At 37.5% G+C, this 18,872-nt stretch overlaps 2 protein-coding genes across 2 annotated transcripts; one reads left to right on the top strand and one right to left on the bottom strand.

Annotated features, from left to right (window-relative positions):
* The first annotated feature begins 1,155 nt into the window (after nucleotides 1–1,155).
* Nucleotides 1,156–6,021, top strand: slc25a1a (solute carrier family 25 member 1a). Its single transcript, XM_007241490.4, has 9 exons — nucleotides 1,156–1,562; nucleotides 2,241–2,348; nucleotides 3,328–3,427; nucleotides 4,099–4,237; nucleotides 4,326–4,410; nucleotides 4,586–4,690; nucleotides 4,789–4,904; nucleotides 5,040–5,113; nucleotides 5,208–6,021. Exons 1-9 carry the CDS (start codon nucleotides 1,292–1,294, stop codon nucleotides 5,320–5,322), a joined length of 1,113 nt encoding a protein of 370 aa, XP_007241552.3. The 5' UTR covers nucleotides 1,156–1,291; the 3' UTR covers nucleotides 5,323–6,021.
* On the bottom strand, nucleotides 5,839–18,081 carry nle1 (notchless homolog 1 (Drosophila)). Its single transcript, XM_007241491.4, has 13 exons — nucleotides 17,978–18,081; nucleotides 16,082–16,240; nucleotides 15,710–15,927; nucleotides 15,460–15,539; nucleotides 15,244–15,320; nucleotides 15,055–15,152; nucleotides 12,249–12,441; nucleotides 11,806–11,941; nucleotides 11,603–11,649; nucleotides 9,858–10,060; nucleotides 9,187–9,346; nucleotides 8,494–8,564; nucleotides 5,839–8,367 (listed from the first exon to the last, which is right to left on the bottom strand). Exons 2-13 carry the CDS (start codon nucleotides 16,214–16,216, stop codon nucleotides 8,355–8,357), a joined length of 1,431 nt encoding a protein of 476 aa, XP_007241553.2. The 5' UTR covers nucleotides 16,217–16,240; nucleotides 17,978–18,081; the 3' UTR covers nucleotides 5,839–8,354.
* Between the last annotated feature and the right edge of the window lie 791 nt (nucleotides 18,082–18,872).

Here is an 18,872-nt window from a genome sequence, read left to right as displayed (position 1 = left end):
ATGCAGTAAATTGTATTTTTTACTGTGTTGTAAATATTCCAGTGTTTTTTTTTTCAGAAATATTTTATTTGGTTTTCCAAATACACACCAAAGGCATTATATATTGGAATTGAGCAAAAGTGATATAAATGCAAAGAAAGATACACAAATACCAATTGGAAAAGAGAAAAAGAAAAAAAAACACAATAAGACATAGTAACAAAAAAGTTATAATGGAATAGTAAAAAGCCTTCAACTAAAAACTGACGCATACACAGCTTATTTTTTCATTTTAATGGAACTTTTAAATGTGATCTTGCTGTGTTTTTATTTATTTATATGCAGGCTATTGTTTCTTTTATTGTTTTTTTATTCGCCTGATGCTCGCTGACCAATCAGGTGCTTCATAGCGAACATCATGCCAGCACGCGACCTGCTGCTAAAAAGAGCTGCCACTGGCGGAGAGGTCTGTTAGTTATTAAGTGGGTTGAACATATAAACATATGAACAATCCTTAATCCCAACCAATGGACAGAGGAAACGCAGGGTGCGTGTCTTAATATTCATATTTGTGTGGTTTATATTTAGGCTATTATTTATTCTACCTAGTGTCCAGTTTTTTTTCTCCTGGTGCTGGTTGACCAATCACGTGCGGCAGCACGCGATGCGATGTTACAAAAAATAAGATAAAACTATTTCAAATATGAAATGCAATAAATCGTATTTTGTATTGTGTGGTAAACATTCCATTACTTTTAATTATAATCTTGCTGTGTTTTTTATTTATATGTAGACTGTTATTTGTTGTATTTATTTATATGTAAGTTATTTATTTATATGTAGGCTATTATTTATTGGATTTATTTACATGTATACTTTTGTTTATTTTATTAATTTACATGTAGGCTAATATTTATTCTATTCGTTTGTATGTAGGCTATTATTTGTTTTTCTGTTTATTCTCCTGATGCTGGCCGACCAATCACGTGCTTTATAGCAAACATCATGCCAGCACGCGACCTGCTGCTATAAAGAGCTGCCATTGGCGGAGAGCACGCTTTTTGTTATTAAATGAGGTTTGAATAAATTTCTAAATTAACCGAATCCTACATTCTGACCAATGGGCGAGTCGGGAGTCGACGGGCGGCATGACGTGTGTGTTAATATTCATGAAGGCCACACCCCCACGCCCTAGAGTGGTCGGTCAGTGATTGTGCTGGCTGTGTCTCATTGGGCAGGCGAATATAGGTGAATATAAGCGGTGGTGAATTTTAATCTGTTTGTGTGGCTGCGGGCAGAAATTTCTGGAAAAATGTCGTCGTTGTACAGGCCGTTCTCCGTGTCGGACGGGCCGTGTAAAGATGCGGTTTTGAGGCAGGGATGCAGGTCTCAGCAGCAGCAGCAGCATCATCCTGCGGCGCTGACCTCGATTCCGCCGTCATGTCGTCTAGCAGGCATCTTTGGTGGAGCTGAGGCGAGCAAGTGTGCGCCAGTTCACCATCTGTGTGCGGGGCAGAGGAGTTTAGCGGCCGCCGCAGTGGGAGGAAGAAAGCTTACCCATCCGGGAAAGGCTATTCTCGCAGGTAAATCATAGGATAGATGGGTGGATGGGGAGCTAGTTGGCTAGCTAAGCGCTGCTGCTACTTCTATGGTTCACCGCACAACAACAGTGGCGCCTGTGAGACTCAGCAGCAGCACTGGGTCAAATGTCTGTTGTCACATTGAGAAGTGGCGTCAAGGGTATCGCTACAGGCTCTTCTTTAACATTTAACTATACAGTTAAACTCCTCAGTGCTTTTCTTGGTTCCCACTTTTTCCGTTTAACGGACGATATTAACTAGCTATAGCTCAGTTGGCTGGCTAACAGTGACCTGTCCTCGTGTGGTGTTTTAGATAGCAGCAACCCTTAGGTTAGCTAGCCCACCAGCTAACTAGCTTATTGACACCCTGTGGTTATCTGTGTTTATCATGGCGGGACATCCATCCCATCAGCCCCAGGCAGGGGACAGTGACGTTGCAAAAAATACTTGGAAAATAAAGAATAAAAAGTCACAAACACAGTTACAAACAGTCATAACTTGGTCAACACACCCACAGCTACTTAACATGATGAGCCACCCATGATGATAAACCTTACTAGATCATAAACCATAATAATACCTAATCACCAGTACAAGATTACAGTGTATATAGATTAGGTATATGATTTTGTGGTGGACTGCAGTGATCTTAATTGATTGCAATATCTCTTCTCTGTTCAGGTGGGATTGCAGGAGCCATAGAGATCTGCATCACCTTCCCCACGGAGTATGTGAAGACCCAGCTCCAGCTGGATGAAAGGGCCAATCCTCCTCGATACAGAGGGATAGGTGAGGAAAATACAGCCAACGACCAAAAATATAGACTAAAGAATTCATTGAAATATTAAGATAATTAGTCATATTCTCTTACAAAATTATAGTATGCACTTAAAAAATACCTCTTAACATGTAATGGATTATTCATATTTTTACGCTACTACTAGATCGGGCAGGGCGATATTGTAAAAAAAAAAAAAAAAAAAAAGATCTTGATATTCTTCAAATAAACATTCTTCATTACAGTTAGATTACATTTAGATTTTTAGTTCTTGTTTAAGCTGTTGTTTTCTTTAAACTGATTTACATTTTTTATTCATAAATATTAAGCAGTCCCCTTTAACCTTACATGCAGCTTTTATATTACATTACATTTGACACATGCTTTTATTAAAAGTGACTTACACATAATGATGTACATAGAGGACATGGAGGTTCAAGGAAGGAAAAAAAAAAATTAGATCGAGCCTTTAAAAGGCCAAAGGGAATGAAGTTAGAAGTAGTTTGTTAGAGGTGCTCCTTAAAGAGCTCTGTCTTTTGGAGTTTCTTAAAGGTTTCTTAAAGCTTATCACTCATTCATGCATAGCAGACATCCACACTTCTACACACACTACACTACAAAAAAGACATTCATAGAGCACAACATTTTTGGATCTTTGTCCAAAATACTCCCACACTTTAGCGTTTAGCGAGTTTTTAGCCATAGATTCCTTGCTGGAGAATGGCTGTAATCCAAACCGTTGACTTCTGTACATGAATGCAGTTCAGTGGTTGTGCAGTGTTTTTAAGACACTGTTTAGTGTAGTAGGACATTTGTTTTTTCCTTGTTTTCAATCACCTCAAATTATTGCAGTGCATCATTGCACATAATGCAAATAAGCATATTTTTATAATTAGTCTCGTTGATTATACTGCAGAGCTGCAGATTTAACCCAGCCTTGGCTTAAATCACTTTTGTTGACTGAAATGTTGAAAATGTTTTTTTGCTTAGGAGACTGTGTAAGGCTGACTGTGCAGGACCATGGACTAAGAGGTCTATACAGAGGCCTGAGCTCACTTCTCTATGGCTCCATTCCTAAGTCTGCAGTTCGGTAAGAGAATAGACTTGAAATACTTTGAAAAATTATGAATAGGTGGGTCAATACTGAAGTATTAATACCTCATGTCCTGACGTTGCTTTTTTGAGGGTTGGTTATTATCTATGAACATTTATACCAAGAGTTTTAAAACATTTTTTACCAGTGGATTAATGGAATTGAATTTGTAGCAAGTAAATAATTGGAATGAAATAGAAATGCAGTACATTTTACATCCACAATTACATTATTACATTGTTTAGAATATATACTAATAAAACATCCTAATAAATTTTTGTTTTGGTACTGGTATTTAAATAACCTTGTTTTGTTCTGTAATAGATCCACCCACTGAATTTCTTTCTGATCATCTAGTATCTTGCTGTTCCTGCTTGTTTATTTTACCTACATTTATAGATCCTCCATCTGGAAAGGTAAAGAAATTGATGCGGAAGAAAATACCAAATGTCCCTCACAGAGTTCTCAAATTACATATGTTCTATTACATTGTATTATTATTTTTTTTTTACATAAAAACAGTCATCATCTGTGTCATCAAAGAATCTTCCACATTGTATGAATCTGTGTATTCTTCTCCTATGAGCTGATTCTTTTGAAATCCACCAAGCTGTTTTGCTGATCCATATCAAACATTTTTTCCCCTTATTTGTGGTTGTTGATGGCAGGTTTGGCACATTTGAGGTCTTGAGCAACCCAATGCGAGATGATAACGGTCGCCTTGATAACACTCGTAGCTTGCTGTGTGGGTTGGGAGCAGGTGTCACTGAAGCGATAGTAGTAGTCTGCCCAATGGAGACGCTAAAGGTTAGAGACTACACAAACATTCTGTTGGAAATAAACTAGCGTTTAATGAGAAGCAAAGTAATTATTTATGTGACTTTTTTATTGACAGGTGAAGTTAATCCATGACCAGTGCTCTCTTCAGCCACGATACCGGGGCTTCTTCCACGGTGTACGTGAAATCATCCGTGATCAAGGTAGAGTCAGTGTGGAAAAACTATGATATTCTTTCCTTTTGTCAAAGTGTCATTTTTCTTTGGTGATTGTAACAAAAACAAGAAATTAAGTGGATAAATCACCAATCATAATTATCATTCTGGCATGCTGTTTGAAAAGTATGTAGCAGACAGACCATATCTTCTTAATTGGCAGGGGTTCGGGGGACATACCAAGGACTAACTGCTACAGTGTTGAAACAAGGGACCAATCAAGCTATACGCTTTTACGTTATGAACCTTCTACGCAATTGGTACAAAGGTGAGGAGGAGATGCCAAATTACTCATTGGATCAGTGTTAAATTTCATCGCAATATTTAAAATCAACAAAAGCATGCTGTTCTTGGCTTGGTTTCTAGGTGATGACCCCAGTCGAGATATGCATCCGCTAGTCACAGCCGTTTTTGGAGCAACTGCAGGAGCTGCAAGCGTTTTTGGGAACACTCCCCTAGATGTGGTGAAGACCAGGATGCAGGTACATGTCCTGACTGTTGTTAGCATTAATAAAAACAAATTGAGATTGTATTTATCTCAATTTATCCCCCCCCATCAGAGGCTTTTGCTTGGCAGTCATGTAAGACCTTGACTTGGTAATTCTTTTCTATTATAGGGCCTGGAAGCCTATCGCTACAAGAACACTCTAGACTGTGCTTTCCAGATACTGAAGAACGAGGGCCCTCAAGCGTATGGATTTTATCTCCCACAGAGTCTAAACATTCTCAATATCCATTACCCACTTCAGCCCTACAACCTCTAATGTTTTTCCTCCATTCTTCAGGTTCTACAAGGGTACGCTCCCACGGCTAGGCCGGGTGTGTCTGGACGTGGCCATCGTCTTTGTCCTTTACGAGGAGGTTGTGAAGCTCCTGAACCAAGTGTGGAGGACTGACTGAAGAGGGTTAACAGCAGGCTCTAGTGAAAAAGAGGACTATGCAGACCCAGTTGGCTGTGTCACTCATGTGAAGAGCGCAAGTCTTACCCTGACCCCTGGCTGAGAGCACTGGATTATGCAGCCATCTGTGTGTGCATGCTTTACCCAGCAGAGTGAGAGCATGAGAGGGGAGGCAGCAAGAGAATAAATCCTCTCACGTGTGGTGTTTCGATGCACAGTATATTGCTAACCTTTCTGCCTAGCATACGTACGTATCATACAGCTGCACTTATCACTTAATGTAAAACCATGCAAGTGTCTTCACCACCATGCTCTTACTCCCATTTGTCCACTGCTTATGTGGCGAAACCAAAAGATGAGAACCAAGCGCACACAATTCCCCTCCTCCCAATTTACTTGTACTAACATGGCTATGTTTTGTTTTTTATATATATATTTGTTGCACTGAAACATTTTATCAAAGTGTGGAAAACTATTGATAGATGTATATGATGGCTTTTTTTGTACAACTTTAGTGTTTCCCTTCTGTCATTTCCTCCTGAGGCTGGACTTGTGATATGATTCTGCTGTTCAGACTGTCAGTTTTACTAACAGTTTATTCATGGTGAGCTTAACAATGTTTGTCACTTTCCTTCACAAATGCAAGACAGAGAAAACCAAACAAAATAAAATAAAAAAATAAAGCACCAGTGTCAAAATATCTAGTGTGTGAGGTCCTGATTCTAGTGTCAGTAATGCTCAAGCAGACAACACAGCTTGTGTTCACCTTATACTTAAGCCTTTGGATAAGCATAAGCTGCCTAAACTCAGTTATCACCAAAAGCACCACATTAAAATGGTGTGTTGGTGTGTGTATATATACATACACACACAAAGTAGCTTGCAATCGTGTTCATACCCCTTGAACTTTCTCCCTATTTTTCACCTTGCAACCACAAACTTAAATGTATTTTATTGAGATTTTTAAGATTTTTTTTTTTAAAGTAGTAAACCCACTTTTGTGAAGAGGAATAAAAATATACATGATAATAATCTGAAAAGTGTAACATGCAGAAGAAGTATTCAAGCCCCTGTGGGGCCTAAATTAGGAGTTTTGAGATCGATATTAGAAGCTTCATATACTAGAGCAACACTTGGCCTTATATGAGCAGGTTCATTAAGTTCGCTCAGTCTCTGCCTGGGCCTGCGTCAGGCATGTCCCGGGAGGAGACAGGTACATAAGATAAACAGGCCATACTTTGGCCGGGTTCCCAGAAAACCTATAAGACGGTTGGAGAGCGTATCTCTAAATTCGTTGGACGGAAACCAGATGTCCACATAGACCTTAGCTCTCATGGGAAAGAATGTGCTCGTGAAGGTCAGTATTTAAAAAAAAACATACCATGTTGATTTGGCTACGATTAGACCCAATTAAGGGAATGTTGGCATAATGCCATGGCCTTGACTGGAAAAAAACTCCCTAAAGATGATCATATTTGGGAACGATTATGTTCCACTGGAAAATGGTTATATAACAGTAAAAGGTGGAGCCTAAAGCCCCCACCCTCTGTTCACCCAAATACTGTATAAAAGTACGTGTATCCCTTTGTGTTATTAGAAGACTGGATCTTTCTGACTGAACCTGGCTGACTTCAAGACAATAAAAGAACATCTTAGAACTTCGAAGAACTCCGTCTTCTCCTTTTATTAACTCAAGGCACTCGTCTGTTTTTCTCTTCTTTCTGTTGAATTTAAAAGCTTTGTAGTGATGCATGACTAGATAACTTTAAAGAGTCTATTTTAAGCTAGCCCAAGGCTTCCCTTTAAGGGAGGTCTTAAGAGTCGTCAGTTTACGAACAACACCCCCCCACCACCGACATCAATTTGTAGTAACGTCACCTTTCACTGCAATTACAGCTGCAAGTCTCTTGGGGGTATGTCTCTACCAGCTTTGTGCACCTAGAGCCTGAGATTTTGGCTCATTCTTCTTTGCAGAATAGCTCAAGCTCAGCCAGACTAGATAAAGAGTGTCTGTGATGAGCTATTTCCATGTCTTGCCACAGATTGGGATTTAGGTCAGGACTGGGCCATTCTAACACATGCATATTAGATCTAAACCTTTAATATTTTTATGTTTGGGGTCATTGTCTTGCTGAAATGTGAATCTCTTTGCCAGATGATGTTGATAAAGTTCAAGCGGTATGAATATTTTTGCAAGCCACTGTATATTTCAATTCCCCCCCCCCCCTTCACATTATGGGGTTTATTTTGGTACCATAGCATTCATAAAGTCACTTTTCTCTTTTTTATATCCCTAGATTTCGTCGCTGTTACACAATAAACTTGCATCTCCAAAATGTGAAGTTTAGATTACTTTAGCAGAATGTAGAACAATAATTCAAGGGTTTATAATGCACATTATATCAAAAAAGGAAAAACATCAAACGTGAAAAATATAGGCTTCTGTGTCACAGTAACTTATAATAACTAAGCAGAGATTACTTTTCCATTATGACATTTTCTTAGTTTAAGTGTCCCTCTTTAAAAAAAAATAGATATACAAAAATCTATTTCCGTAACATTCTTTTTACTACGAGCTCAGTAAGTTATTCTCAATGAATGAATGGAGGTAATCTTCTCAGCAGCAGAACAGATCCCTGTAAGCTGGGTAGTCTTCGCTGGGGATTAAATAATTACAAGCAGTGTGTGTCTGGAGATTACAGAGGTTGGACCAGGTCTGCTGGCTGCTCCTTTAACTGAGTTACCACAACAAAATTGCATTAAGAAAAGCCAACAACAAGTCATCATGACAGATCTCATGTTTATCTCATGTTTATCTCGTCGTCTGCTGTGGCATGACACTGCCATGTGCGTAAGCACTGCATACGTCCTCTCAGGTGACGCAGTGCATAGGAGAGCACTGTGTGATTAAGTCTCCTCAAACTGACACAGCTGTCCATCATCCTGAGAGGTGGGCCACTGGACAATGAAGGGTACGGGAGTCAGTGAGGCGCCTGATCGGCTGATCAATAGTACGGTAGTAGAGGCTGTCGACTACCTTCTCCATCTGCAGGGTGAAAGAAATAGATAGACCACATGTTTAATCCAGGTGATGTAATACTTGTGCATGCATTAAAAATAAATAAATATATATTAAAAAAAAAGTTACATAACAGTAGGTAGAATCACTTACATCCGTAGACACTTGTCTTTTCCACCACTGGCCACTCGCTGACCATCAGGACTCCAGTCTACTGCAAAAACCTGCCAACACAAAATCACACACAGCATGGTGTTAAGATGTATCTTATGTAAAATAAAAGCCCAGGGTTTCCCAACCAGGGATGTCTAAGTTCTAGAAAGCTAAACATAAATAAAAGTACAGGTTCTCTAACAAAAAAAGTGATTTGAGTAGAAGTTAAATTGTTCTTTAAGCGCAACACTTACATTTTAATATTAATTAATATTAATACTTTGATATTTTACACATATATAGACTACACTACTAAATGGATTTGTAATGGTGGTGCACCATTTATTATTCTTGTTAATTTTCATTATTTACCTTATTACTTTATTACAATATTCAATGAGTTAGTGGGCAGACTTTGATGCAGCCTTTTCGTGAAACATAAGGGGCATAGATGATAGAACTAAATTGTGCAAAAAGTGCAAAACCACAATTTTTCCCAAGAAAACTTTTTTCTTCTTTTTAAATTCCAGTGTTAAAAAAGCAATTGTCTAATAATGTTGAATAAAAAAAAAGTTTGTCAACAATTCTTTAATATTACCTCTGATTTATGATTAACAGATTTTTTACATTTGTCATAAAAGAAAAAAAAAACTATGACAGTGTCTTGAGTTGTGCCATCCCTTAACCCCTCACCTCATCAGCGTGTCCAGGCAGATCCACGTTCAGTTTGCCCGTCTTCACATCCCACACCTTTAGGGTGCTGTCGCTGCTTCCACTCACTAGCAGTCGGCTGTCTGCTGACCAGGCCACTTGGTACACGGCTGCCACATGACCCCGAAGTGAAGTCAGATACCTGTGGTAAAGACAAGAAATGAGAAGAAAAAGGAGCAAGATTTAATAATAAGAAGTGAGAAATGTAAAACACACTACAAAGAAATATTTACCCTCTGAAATTATAGACTTAATGGCTATGGAACGTGAGCGCCCTCTGCAGTATTGTACTGGTAATGCCTATCTGTCTACATAAGCAATTTATGTCAATTGTCAATTTACTTGACAACATTATTGTCGAACAGGGGTACCTAATTGTACACTAACAATTTAGTAATGATACCTTGATATTACTGAAACTCTGATTATCAATCAATACCTATCAAATTATTCCTCAAGCATCAATTGCTACATTCTTTAAAAAAAAACAACCCTACTATCCATTAAAATACCTGATCCTGCATTTCCTGTTGACATCAGCTTGATAATCATATGTGGTATCAGATTGAATAAAGTGCCTCAAATGAAAAATGTATAAAATGATATACAGACAAAAACCAAAAAATGAAAAAAATGAAATCTTATTGTCTTACTTGCCAGTCTTGCCATCCCATATTTTGATGGACTTGTCAAAAGAAGCGCTGGCGAGTAGGCGTGTGTCAGGGGAGAACAACACCTCGTTTACTAGTGCCTGGTGTCCAGTCAAGCGGGCCACAGGCTTCTTTTCTTCTGCCGGATTCCACAGAAACAGCGTGAAATCATCAGAACCAGAGACAAGCCGCTCAGGACCTTCACCCTGTAGATCAGACAAAATTTGCAATGAAACTTCACATTTCTCACATTCAGAAAACGTCTATTAAAAACGTGATGGTAGTGCTGGGTGGTATACCACGGGGTAAACTTGAACCGGTATGTATTTCTCTTACAGCGCCATATCGCTTTTTTAAGGTCTATTGTTTACATTTTTTAGATATTTTTCTGATAATTAAGTCTGATTTCTTCATATATTTTGTAATTTTGTGGGACAAAGTAAACCCAATACTAATACTAAAGCCTTAATTTAAAGCTCCAGTGTTTTATATGTACTCTTCACATTACAGTAACTCACAAACCTATATTAAAGCCCAGTAATGCAAAAATAAATAAATAAATAAATAAATAAAAATAAATAATAATTTAAAAAATTCAAATACCGAGATATACCGTGAAACCATCAGAATTTTGGAAAAAAACTGTAATATGCATTTTGGCCATAGCGCCCAGCACTATGTGATGGATTATTTTTGTTGCAAAGAAACAAACTTAACTGTTCTCATCTACTAGTAAGCACATGTGGCAACGGCCACACAAATACAAACACACATGGCAAGAGGAGAAAGGGAAAGACGATGTCCATGGGGAAAAAAGACTCAAAGGTCTCATTTAATCTTTTTTTTCATTCGTTTTAAAATGTCTAGTTTTGGTCTCTAGGATGAATTAATGCCATGTGAGCTTTTTTTTTGTGAAAAAAGTCCTCTGATATAAAGGTGCTTTAGTCCAGTGGAAGAGTGGGTGGAGGGGAAAAAACTATAGGGCTCTTGATTTTGAACAGGAGTGTAGCAGCAAATTCTGGGTCCTGTTTACTTTAAATGTCTGGGCCCCTAACCATGCCAGTAGACAAAAAAAATCAGGATTTTCATGGGCCCCCGGTGGATTTTTACTTTTTACTAATATAAACAGAACTGTTTTGAACATACACATATATACTTCTATTGTACTTTGCTGGTGGTGTTAGATAGACAAATTCTAACCACTTGTTCATTAGCTCTGAATTACTGGGCAAAGCATATAACACTGATGTGTTATTTGCACAAATAACACAGGAACAAACTGCCATGCTGTTCCTAGCGCTGTTAGCTCCTGTCTGAGGAGACTGTGTCACTGGGTGGTTTTAGCTCTGCCTGTGGGAGGTCATAAGCCGAAGTGGGCAAGGTGAATACTGAATACTAATTCACGAGTTAATGTAGACACAGTGATTTTACAGATTGACTAATTTTTCTGAATAATTTATTTTCTTAGCTACTGCAGACAGTGGAGGTTGAGGAAGAGTTTCATGTGCAGCATCCATATACAACTCAGAGGGACCTACTGTATTTCACAAAGAACAAGTGGATTTTAGCATTAGAACACATTAAATGTTTCTTTAATGCATTTCCACTTGCCTGAGGAAATCCCATCCATGGATTCACATTTTGTTTACACTCATTTAATATGTGTCGAGGTCGAGCTCTGATCTATAAATGTAAATATAGTGATCCAATCATAATTCGATTACAACATGGCTTAAAGAGTCACTTACCCTGACTTTGTTGTATCGCTTAAGAGCTCTCTCCTTGATCTCGTCCACTGTAGGAAAAAATTAATAAATTGTTATTCATGTTACTACTACTACTACTACTAATAACTATAATACTTTGAGTAAACCTCAGTCCTGTACTTGGACACTTGTACATTAAACACAGACATTGTATGACTGTATGAAGATGTTACTGGGTCACTTACATGATCCTGTAAGATCCTGAAGGTTGACTGTAGCAGTGGCTGGCTCAAAGGCTCCGGTGCGAAGGACGTAATCAGTACTCAGGGCCAGCGTGTTCACCCAGTGAGCGTGACCTTGCAAGGTCCGACACTGAACCCCCTAAAACAAGGAAACTTTCATTCAGTAAAAGCGCTCGTCTTAGAACTATTATTTCTTATTATTTTATAGCATACATATTATTAAACAACAGTCATGCTGGTTCTGACAGTATTATTATGTAGGAAGTAAACAAAATTAGAGCTGCAACAATTAGCTGACGAATTCGATTAGTCATCGATGACGTCCGTTATGGGGGGAATAAAGTCAATGCATTAACTACAGAAACACAGGCACTCTCTAAAAACAGATTCATCACGTATTTCAACACTTACAAAAGAAAGCACACAAATGAGTTATTTGCCCTTACATCTTTTGCCCTCCACACTTTTATGGTCCTATCTTGAGAAGAAGTGTATAGGAGGCCGTCTCCACCCCATTTCACGCAGGTGACTGACTGTGTGTGGCCCGTCAGTATCTTATTGCAGCGGCCCAGGACTGTGTCCCATATCCGAACCGAGCAATCTTTAGAGGAGCTGGCCAAGTATCTGCACTCGGGGTTCCTGTGACAGGATGAGAGAGTATATATTATTAGATGTACTCCTTGATAAAAATGGAGAGTGGGAACAGATGGATAAAAAAAAAACCCACTGGCAGCCAGCAGGTGTGAGCTCAGCTGTACTGATACTGCTAGGAATGGGAATTTTAACAAAAACTGGATATATAATGTAAGGAAAAAAAAAAAAAAGATCCAAAAACACAAGTCTAACTCCAGATCAGCGTCTGAGGATACATTCATCCAGATAATTAATGTTAAAGTAACTGAATGTTGAAGTTACTTTTTAAAGGAGTAATCAGTAATCAGATTACGGATTTTAAAGTAACTATGCCATCACTAAAAAGCACAGCCTAAAATCATCAAAGTCCCGTAGGTAATGTATATTCAAGAACTCATAATTGTAGTTGTGTAGCTGCAGGTGTCTCAAATCAGGTGCTAGCATATGGTGGGGGAGATCACCAATCACTATCTTAATATTACTGTACTATATTAAACCACAGCCACAGCACAAAACCATATTAAGTGCAGACATGCGAACCTTTAAAGAACTTTAGAAGTTTATAAGAACAAATCCACTCTACAATATCTCGATGATAAACATTTTTTATTGTTCAAAAATGTGGATAGAAATTTCTTACTAAACATTTTAATGGTACAATATATTTAATTTAATTTAATATTTTTAATTTACTTGAAACAAAAAAAAATCAAATATCAAACAGTGCAGGTATGTTTAAACCATGCTGCCTAGCATCCGTCTTAAGCTTTTAGTAATGGATACTTAAATGTAAACAGAAAAACAAGAATTTTATTTGCAAAATTACATGTATTGTATTAATCATAACTAAAATTACTTTTCTTATGTTGGTACAACCTGTATTGTTGGGAAAAGGACAGTGATAACAGTCTACTGAGATCTGGCAGCGTTTTTTTTTTTCTCTCTTTTCTTATACTGGCAAAAAATATATGCATACTTCAGAACTGTAAAAGTGTACTAGGAGGTCAAAGTCGTTTACACAAAATGCTGGCAGGTATGTAAGTGTTATGGTTGCACAATATTAGAGAAAAAAAAATTACATTTCCACCAGATTTCAAGTCAATTACACAACATATGATATTAATAGTGCACTATGTCTAAAATGAATAGTACTGGGCACATATAACTTGTGAGTAGATACAATGTGGGGAAAAAAGTGAGAAATTTTGTTTTGCGCGAAGTTTTTAATATTTTATTACATTTGCCTAATAAATGACTGCAAATCGTGCGATGTGACTAAAGCACAGGAGCACACTATCTAACACTCTGTCTACAACAAAAGTACTTAGTTGTTTCATTTGAAATTATCGGCATTTAAAAGGGTTTATCATGATTTTGTTGAAGTAACTGTCTCTACTATCCAGGATTAGGGGTGGGCGATATGGCTCTAAAATAATATCACGATATTTCAGGGTATTTTTGCGATAACGATATACTTGGCGATATAGAAAAACTAAATTAATTCATTCATTTCAGGAATATAGTATAACAGTATAACAGAATAATCATAATGTGGCAAAATAAATAATATAGCATAAAATAATATAATGAAGCAAAAAATATTGCACAATATTTAGTGCATGCATATAAACTGCAAACTAAAACAATTATACAATAAATACACCTAAAGTTTCACCATAAATAATAGGCTACTTTTAAGACAGAACAGCCCATATTATCACGATATGGATTTTTAATATCATGATATTTCTGGGTCACGATATTGTATACAATATAATATTGCCCACCCCTAACCAGGATAGCTTTTTTTTTATACAAGATTCTAGATAATTGCAGCACTCATAAAAGAGTTCACAATCAATATGGGCATACAGTGTATAATCTGCACTGACTGTCAGTGACTGAACTCTGCCCTCTAGTGAACTAAACAGTGTAGAGCTCAGACATCTCATGGTTTATTGTTAAACACTTGTAACAAAATGTGCAAAAAGAGAATGAGAACACACATTTAACTTTGTTGGAAATTAATGAAATAATAATTTATTATTATTATTCTATTAATTTGAGCATTTGTATTGGTCCACTTATTGATAAATGGACAGGTTCAAACAATAAACACAAGTTAAAATCTGAAAATTAAAATGATGTGTGCAATTGTCATTATAAATATGCTACTATGTAACATGATACTATAATAAACTAAGTTAAAGTGAGTGTATTTTCATTTTATTTTATATATATACATATATATTTTACAGATACCTACCTAGAATTCAGCAGTCAGGAGCATTATGTAATAGTGATGCTGGAAGATTTGGCAACCGCCTGTAGTGTAGGGAACCGCCTGCCAGGCTATGGAAGCCTATAGTATTGTACTGTTCTCTAATAAAAGAATGATGTCTTGTTTATTATAATATTAATCTGGTCTTTAGTTAATAATGTCAGAACATTGGGATGCAGTGCTGGTGCTGGTCTTAGCGACACAGTGGGGGAATAAAAGACCCACCAGTCCGCAGTAACTTCTCACAGTATGTATTAGTAAATGAGCATGGTATCAGGCCCAATACCAAGATTAGTATCTGTATTCATGCATCTCTACTTAATAGGCATGTCACTTACAAGTGCAGAGGCTCCCAACAAAGCCAAGTGATCCATTTAGTGTGTCCAGTCAGAGCCTTTCCTATCTGCTGTCCTGTGACTGGGTCCCAGAGGAGAATCTACACAGAGAACATGCACACATTAAACAACAGCAGCAGTATTTATTATCTTAAAATGCATCTGTCTATGTGAATGTCTTTGAATACTTACTTGACTGTTCTTGCATCCTGATGCTAACTTCTTGCCATCTGGAGACCAGGCTATGGACAGAACCCAGTGTGTGTGTCCTGAAAGTAGTTTATGGTTATAAATAAATGTACTATACTCATAAATAGCATTCTGCCAGCATCAATGCTTAAAAAAAGACAAGATGTATGACGTAGATGCATATATGGCAGCATTGCAGTACTGTACAATGTTGCTGACCTCTAGCAGTGTGATGAGGAGTCTCTGTGGTTAAGTCCCAGAATCTCACAGTAGTATCTCCAGATCCACTGGCCAGATATCTGAACAATAAAAGTTACAAAGAATAAGCAACAACCCTTCAGGAGCATATAACATAATATTGCTTTCCATTCTAGTTTGAATTTAAAGCACTAAATTCCTCCACATCTTTTCCTCTGTCCAAAGCCCTTAGATAATTCTGTCCAGTGCAGTTTAATTCTGCTCCACTTACTTGCCAGTGGGACTGAAGGCTACAGAGATAACTGCTTCAGTGTGTCCTTGAAGAGAGCTGGTGCAACGGGCCACCGCCCTCACGCGGAACACAGCCTGCGGCTGGTACACCACTGGCAGCACCTGCTCTGTTTCCAGACCCAGAGTCTGCACTGAGGCACCCAGGGATGACACCACCTCCGCATCACGCACAAAGAACAGCAGAGGCACTGGCTCCTCCTAAACCAAAAAGCAGAGACAGAAGAGAGTGGACAACCAAAAACACAACAACAACATGCCAAGGTGGTTTTAAAAGTGTTAGACATTTACACATACACTGGAACACAAAACTTGTGACTACAATGTAATGTAATAGAATCTCTATTGCAGTTACCTTCTGTAGCAGTGCATTGCAGACCAGCTGCAGTTTATCTGGAGTTATGTCCAATGGTACGTCAAAGGGGGATCCAAGAGCTTCACCTCCTTCATTCTGAAACTGGATCAGCATGCGTTCCACGTCCCCACTCATTTCTTAACGTTGGCCACACAGTTTCTTTAAAAACAGAAAAAATATAGAATTGAGTAATGATTGATTGATATTATTAACAAAAATAGTAGCAGAAATTAGCTTGGTTTGTGTTTTAGATTTGACAGCTGGCATATTTTGTGCTATTTTGTGGCCATTGCTGCCATAATATGTGGTCTGCATAAGTCTAAGACGCTTCTGTGTAGTGCTGGCAATGTTGCCAAACTGTATATCATGGTATATTCCTTTATTTTGGTTGATACAATAGAAATCCAATATCAATATGAATATATAGTCTATATCTATAGTGTATGTAATCACGCATTGACAGAGCTGGACAAAAATGGTAAAAACTATTATATCACTATTTTTAAAGTCGTTCACGGTACCCAATTTAACAAAATAAATTGCTATACTACAGTGACTTTTGTTCAGTTTTTGCAGCACATCATACAAGTTAACATGATTTTTGGTTTATATGCACAAGGGGTGTAGTAAAACATAAGTACAAACTTTTGTCAAATAGCCCACCTCCCGTCTCCCCAAGCATTCCAAAATACAGCACTTTTAGCTGATGCTCCCAACAGGCTTACAATGCTAGTGATAGGGGCATTATGTTAGCCATGCAAAGAAATCACTATTTTTACACCATTAACAATCTCAAAATAGATCCACACTTCATTGATAGAATTAGAAGGGCCCTGACGCTAAAAACGAGGCACTGAGAAATCTAAAGGGCAAAACTGCTAAATTAATGCAGTGGAAAGGCACGAATATTACAGAGATATTTTTAGCAAGATACATATTGCCCAGCTTTATTTTGAGAAAAGTAAATGTATGTAAATCGAATCAATGTTAATTAAATAAAGCATCCAAGTGCTTAATTAATAATTAATAATAATTTTAAAATAATAATAATAATAATAATATTAGCAAATAAATGATTTTTATTTTAATGTTTGGGAAAGACCAGTATTTCTACAAAATCATTATATCTACTAAAATCAGGCATGACAGGGCAATATTTCAACAACATTTTAAAAAAAGACCCGAAGCCGTAATATCATTACCTCAATCCAGGTTAACATATATGTGATTTAATAAAAAAGATATTTATGTGGAAATTATTTATAAACACTGCACTGACTTTGGACTTGATATAACACAGTGGGCCAACACCATCAGATGACATGACTGCATTCCATTTGTAAATCAAGGGACTAGAGTCTGGAGGAAGAGTGGAGAGACACACAGTCCAAGCTGCTTGAGGTCTAGTGTGATGTTTCCACCAATCAGTGATGGTTTGGAGAGACATGTCATCTGCTGGTGTTGATCCACTGTGTTACATCAAGGTTTTCATTGGCTGTAAGCCATAATCATCAACAATAAAAGAAATAAGCACTTACAATAGATCACTCTGTGTTTAATACGTCTAACGTATATAACATTAATATGAAGTTGTTTCATATTTTGAACTGAATTAATGAAATAAAGCAACTTTTCAATGATATTTTCATTTTAAGAGATGCACTAGTATACGTTACTAATATCATCTGATTAAAAAATGAATAATAAATAAATACTATCTGGAGCATGTATAACAGTAGTTTTCATAAAGATAAGGAACTTATGTGTTCCTAAAGAGACCTATAGCTACATGGAAGTTCCTGTGTAATAAACGCGTGACTCACAGCGCGTTCAACTACCTGTGAAAAAAGGATGCTGATTTTATTAATAAATAATAATCGAACAAAACAGAAATACCTTATTAACTTTATAACTGATGCGCTTTAGCTCCGGTTGGTCCACACGTGCGGAACCTGATCTGCGGCGCAGGCTGAATGACGAGGCTTTAGGTCGCCACAGAAGAGCTGGTTAATAGCGAGGCGGCCCACTTCCGCACAGAAAATCCCTGCAAACCGCTAGAGGGAGCCCGCGAGCGAGCCCTCAATGACTGAGAGTGAATGGAGCTAAACGGCTAAAAACACAAATTAAACATAGTAACTACTTGACCAGGATATGTCTTACAATTTGAAAAGTAAAATCATATGTTTTCTTAAAAAAACAAAGGAAACGTACCTGTATTTGTTCATTTTAGTACAGCAAACGTGTTTCAGACAATAGATTCGCTAGCATTACTGCTAACGTGAGCTGGTTTAAATTGACTTGAATTGTAGTGATGCATGATAACAAATACAAACTTTTGTCAAATAGCTCACCTCCATTCACCCCAAGAATTCCAAAATTCAGCGCTTTTAGTCAATGCTCTCAACAGACTTAATTTACAATGCTAGTGATAGAGGCATAGAGTTGCCCATTCAAAGAAACCCCTATTTTTACACCATTAACAAGCTCAAAGTAGCTCCTTATTTATTGGTAAAATTTCGAAGGCCCTGACATTTAAAAGGAGACCCTGAGATCTCTGAAAGTGCAAAAATGCAAAATTAATCCATGAATATTACAGATATATTTTCATGCGTTTCCAAAGAAACTCATGAGTTTTTGTTCAGTCAATTTATTGCAACTTAGTTTCAGGCTGGCAGCATCTGGAGAACAACCTGAAGGTGCTGTGTGTATAAACAGGGGTTTTCAATAAACTATATGTGCATTTTCAAGTTCTTAGCGCTTCATTTTAAATGTCCAATCCCTCAGAATACTA

Source organism: Astyanax mexicanus, chromosome 20 (genome assembly GCF_023375975.1).
Source record: "Astyanax mexicanus isolate ESR-SI-001 chromosome 20, AstMex3_surface, whole genome shotgun sequence".
NCBI lineage: Eukaryota > Metazoa > Chordata > Actinopteri > Characiformes > Acestrorhamphidae > Astyanax > Astyanax mexicanus.
This window is presented reverse-complemented; position numbering and strand designations above follow the sequence as displayed.

Bases quoted from the DNA above. Each gene is read 5' to 3' on its own strand.
- slc25a1a (XM_007241490.4), top strand. From the start codon at position 1,292: ATGTCGTCGTTGTACAGGCCGTTCTCCGTGTCGGACGGGCCGTGTAAA. The intron at 4,238-4,325 runs GTTAGAGACTAC...TTTTATTGACAG, and splicing joins GCCCAATGGAGACGCTAAAG to GTGAAGTTAATCCATGACCA. The intron at 4,905-5,039 runs GTACATGTCCTG...TTTCTATTATAG, and splicing joins TGGTGAAGACCAGGATGCAG to GGCCTGGAAGCCTATCGCTA.
- nle1 (XM_007241491.4), bottom strand. From the start codon at position 16,216: ATGAGTGGGGACGTGGAACGCATGCTGATCCAGTTTCAGAATGAAGGA. The intron at 15,540-15,709 runs GTAAGTGGAGCA...TTTATTGTTCAG, and splicing joins GCCTTCAGTCCCACTGGCAA to ATATCTGGCCAGTGGATCTG. The intron at 12,442-15,054 runs GTAAGTGACATG...ATCCTGTCACAG, and splicing joins TGTTGGGAGCCTCTGCACTT to GAACCCCGAGTGCAGATACT.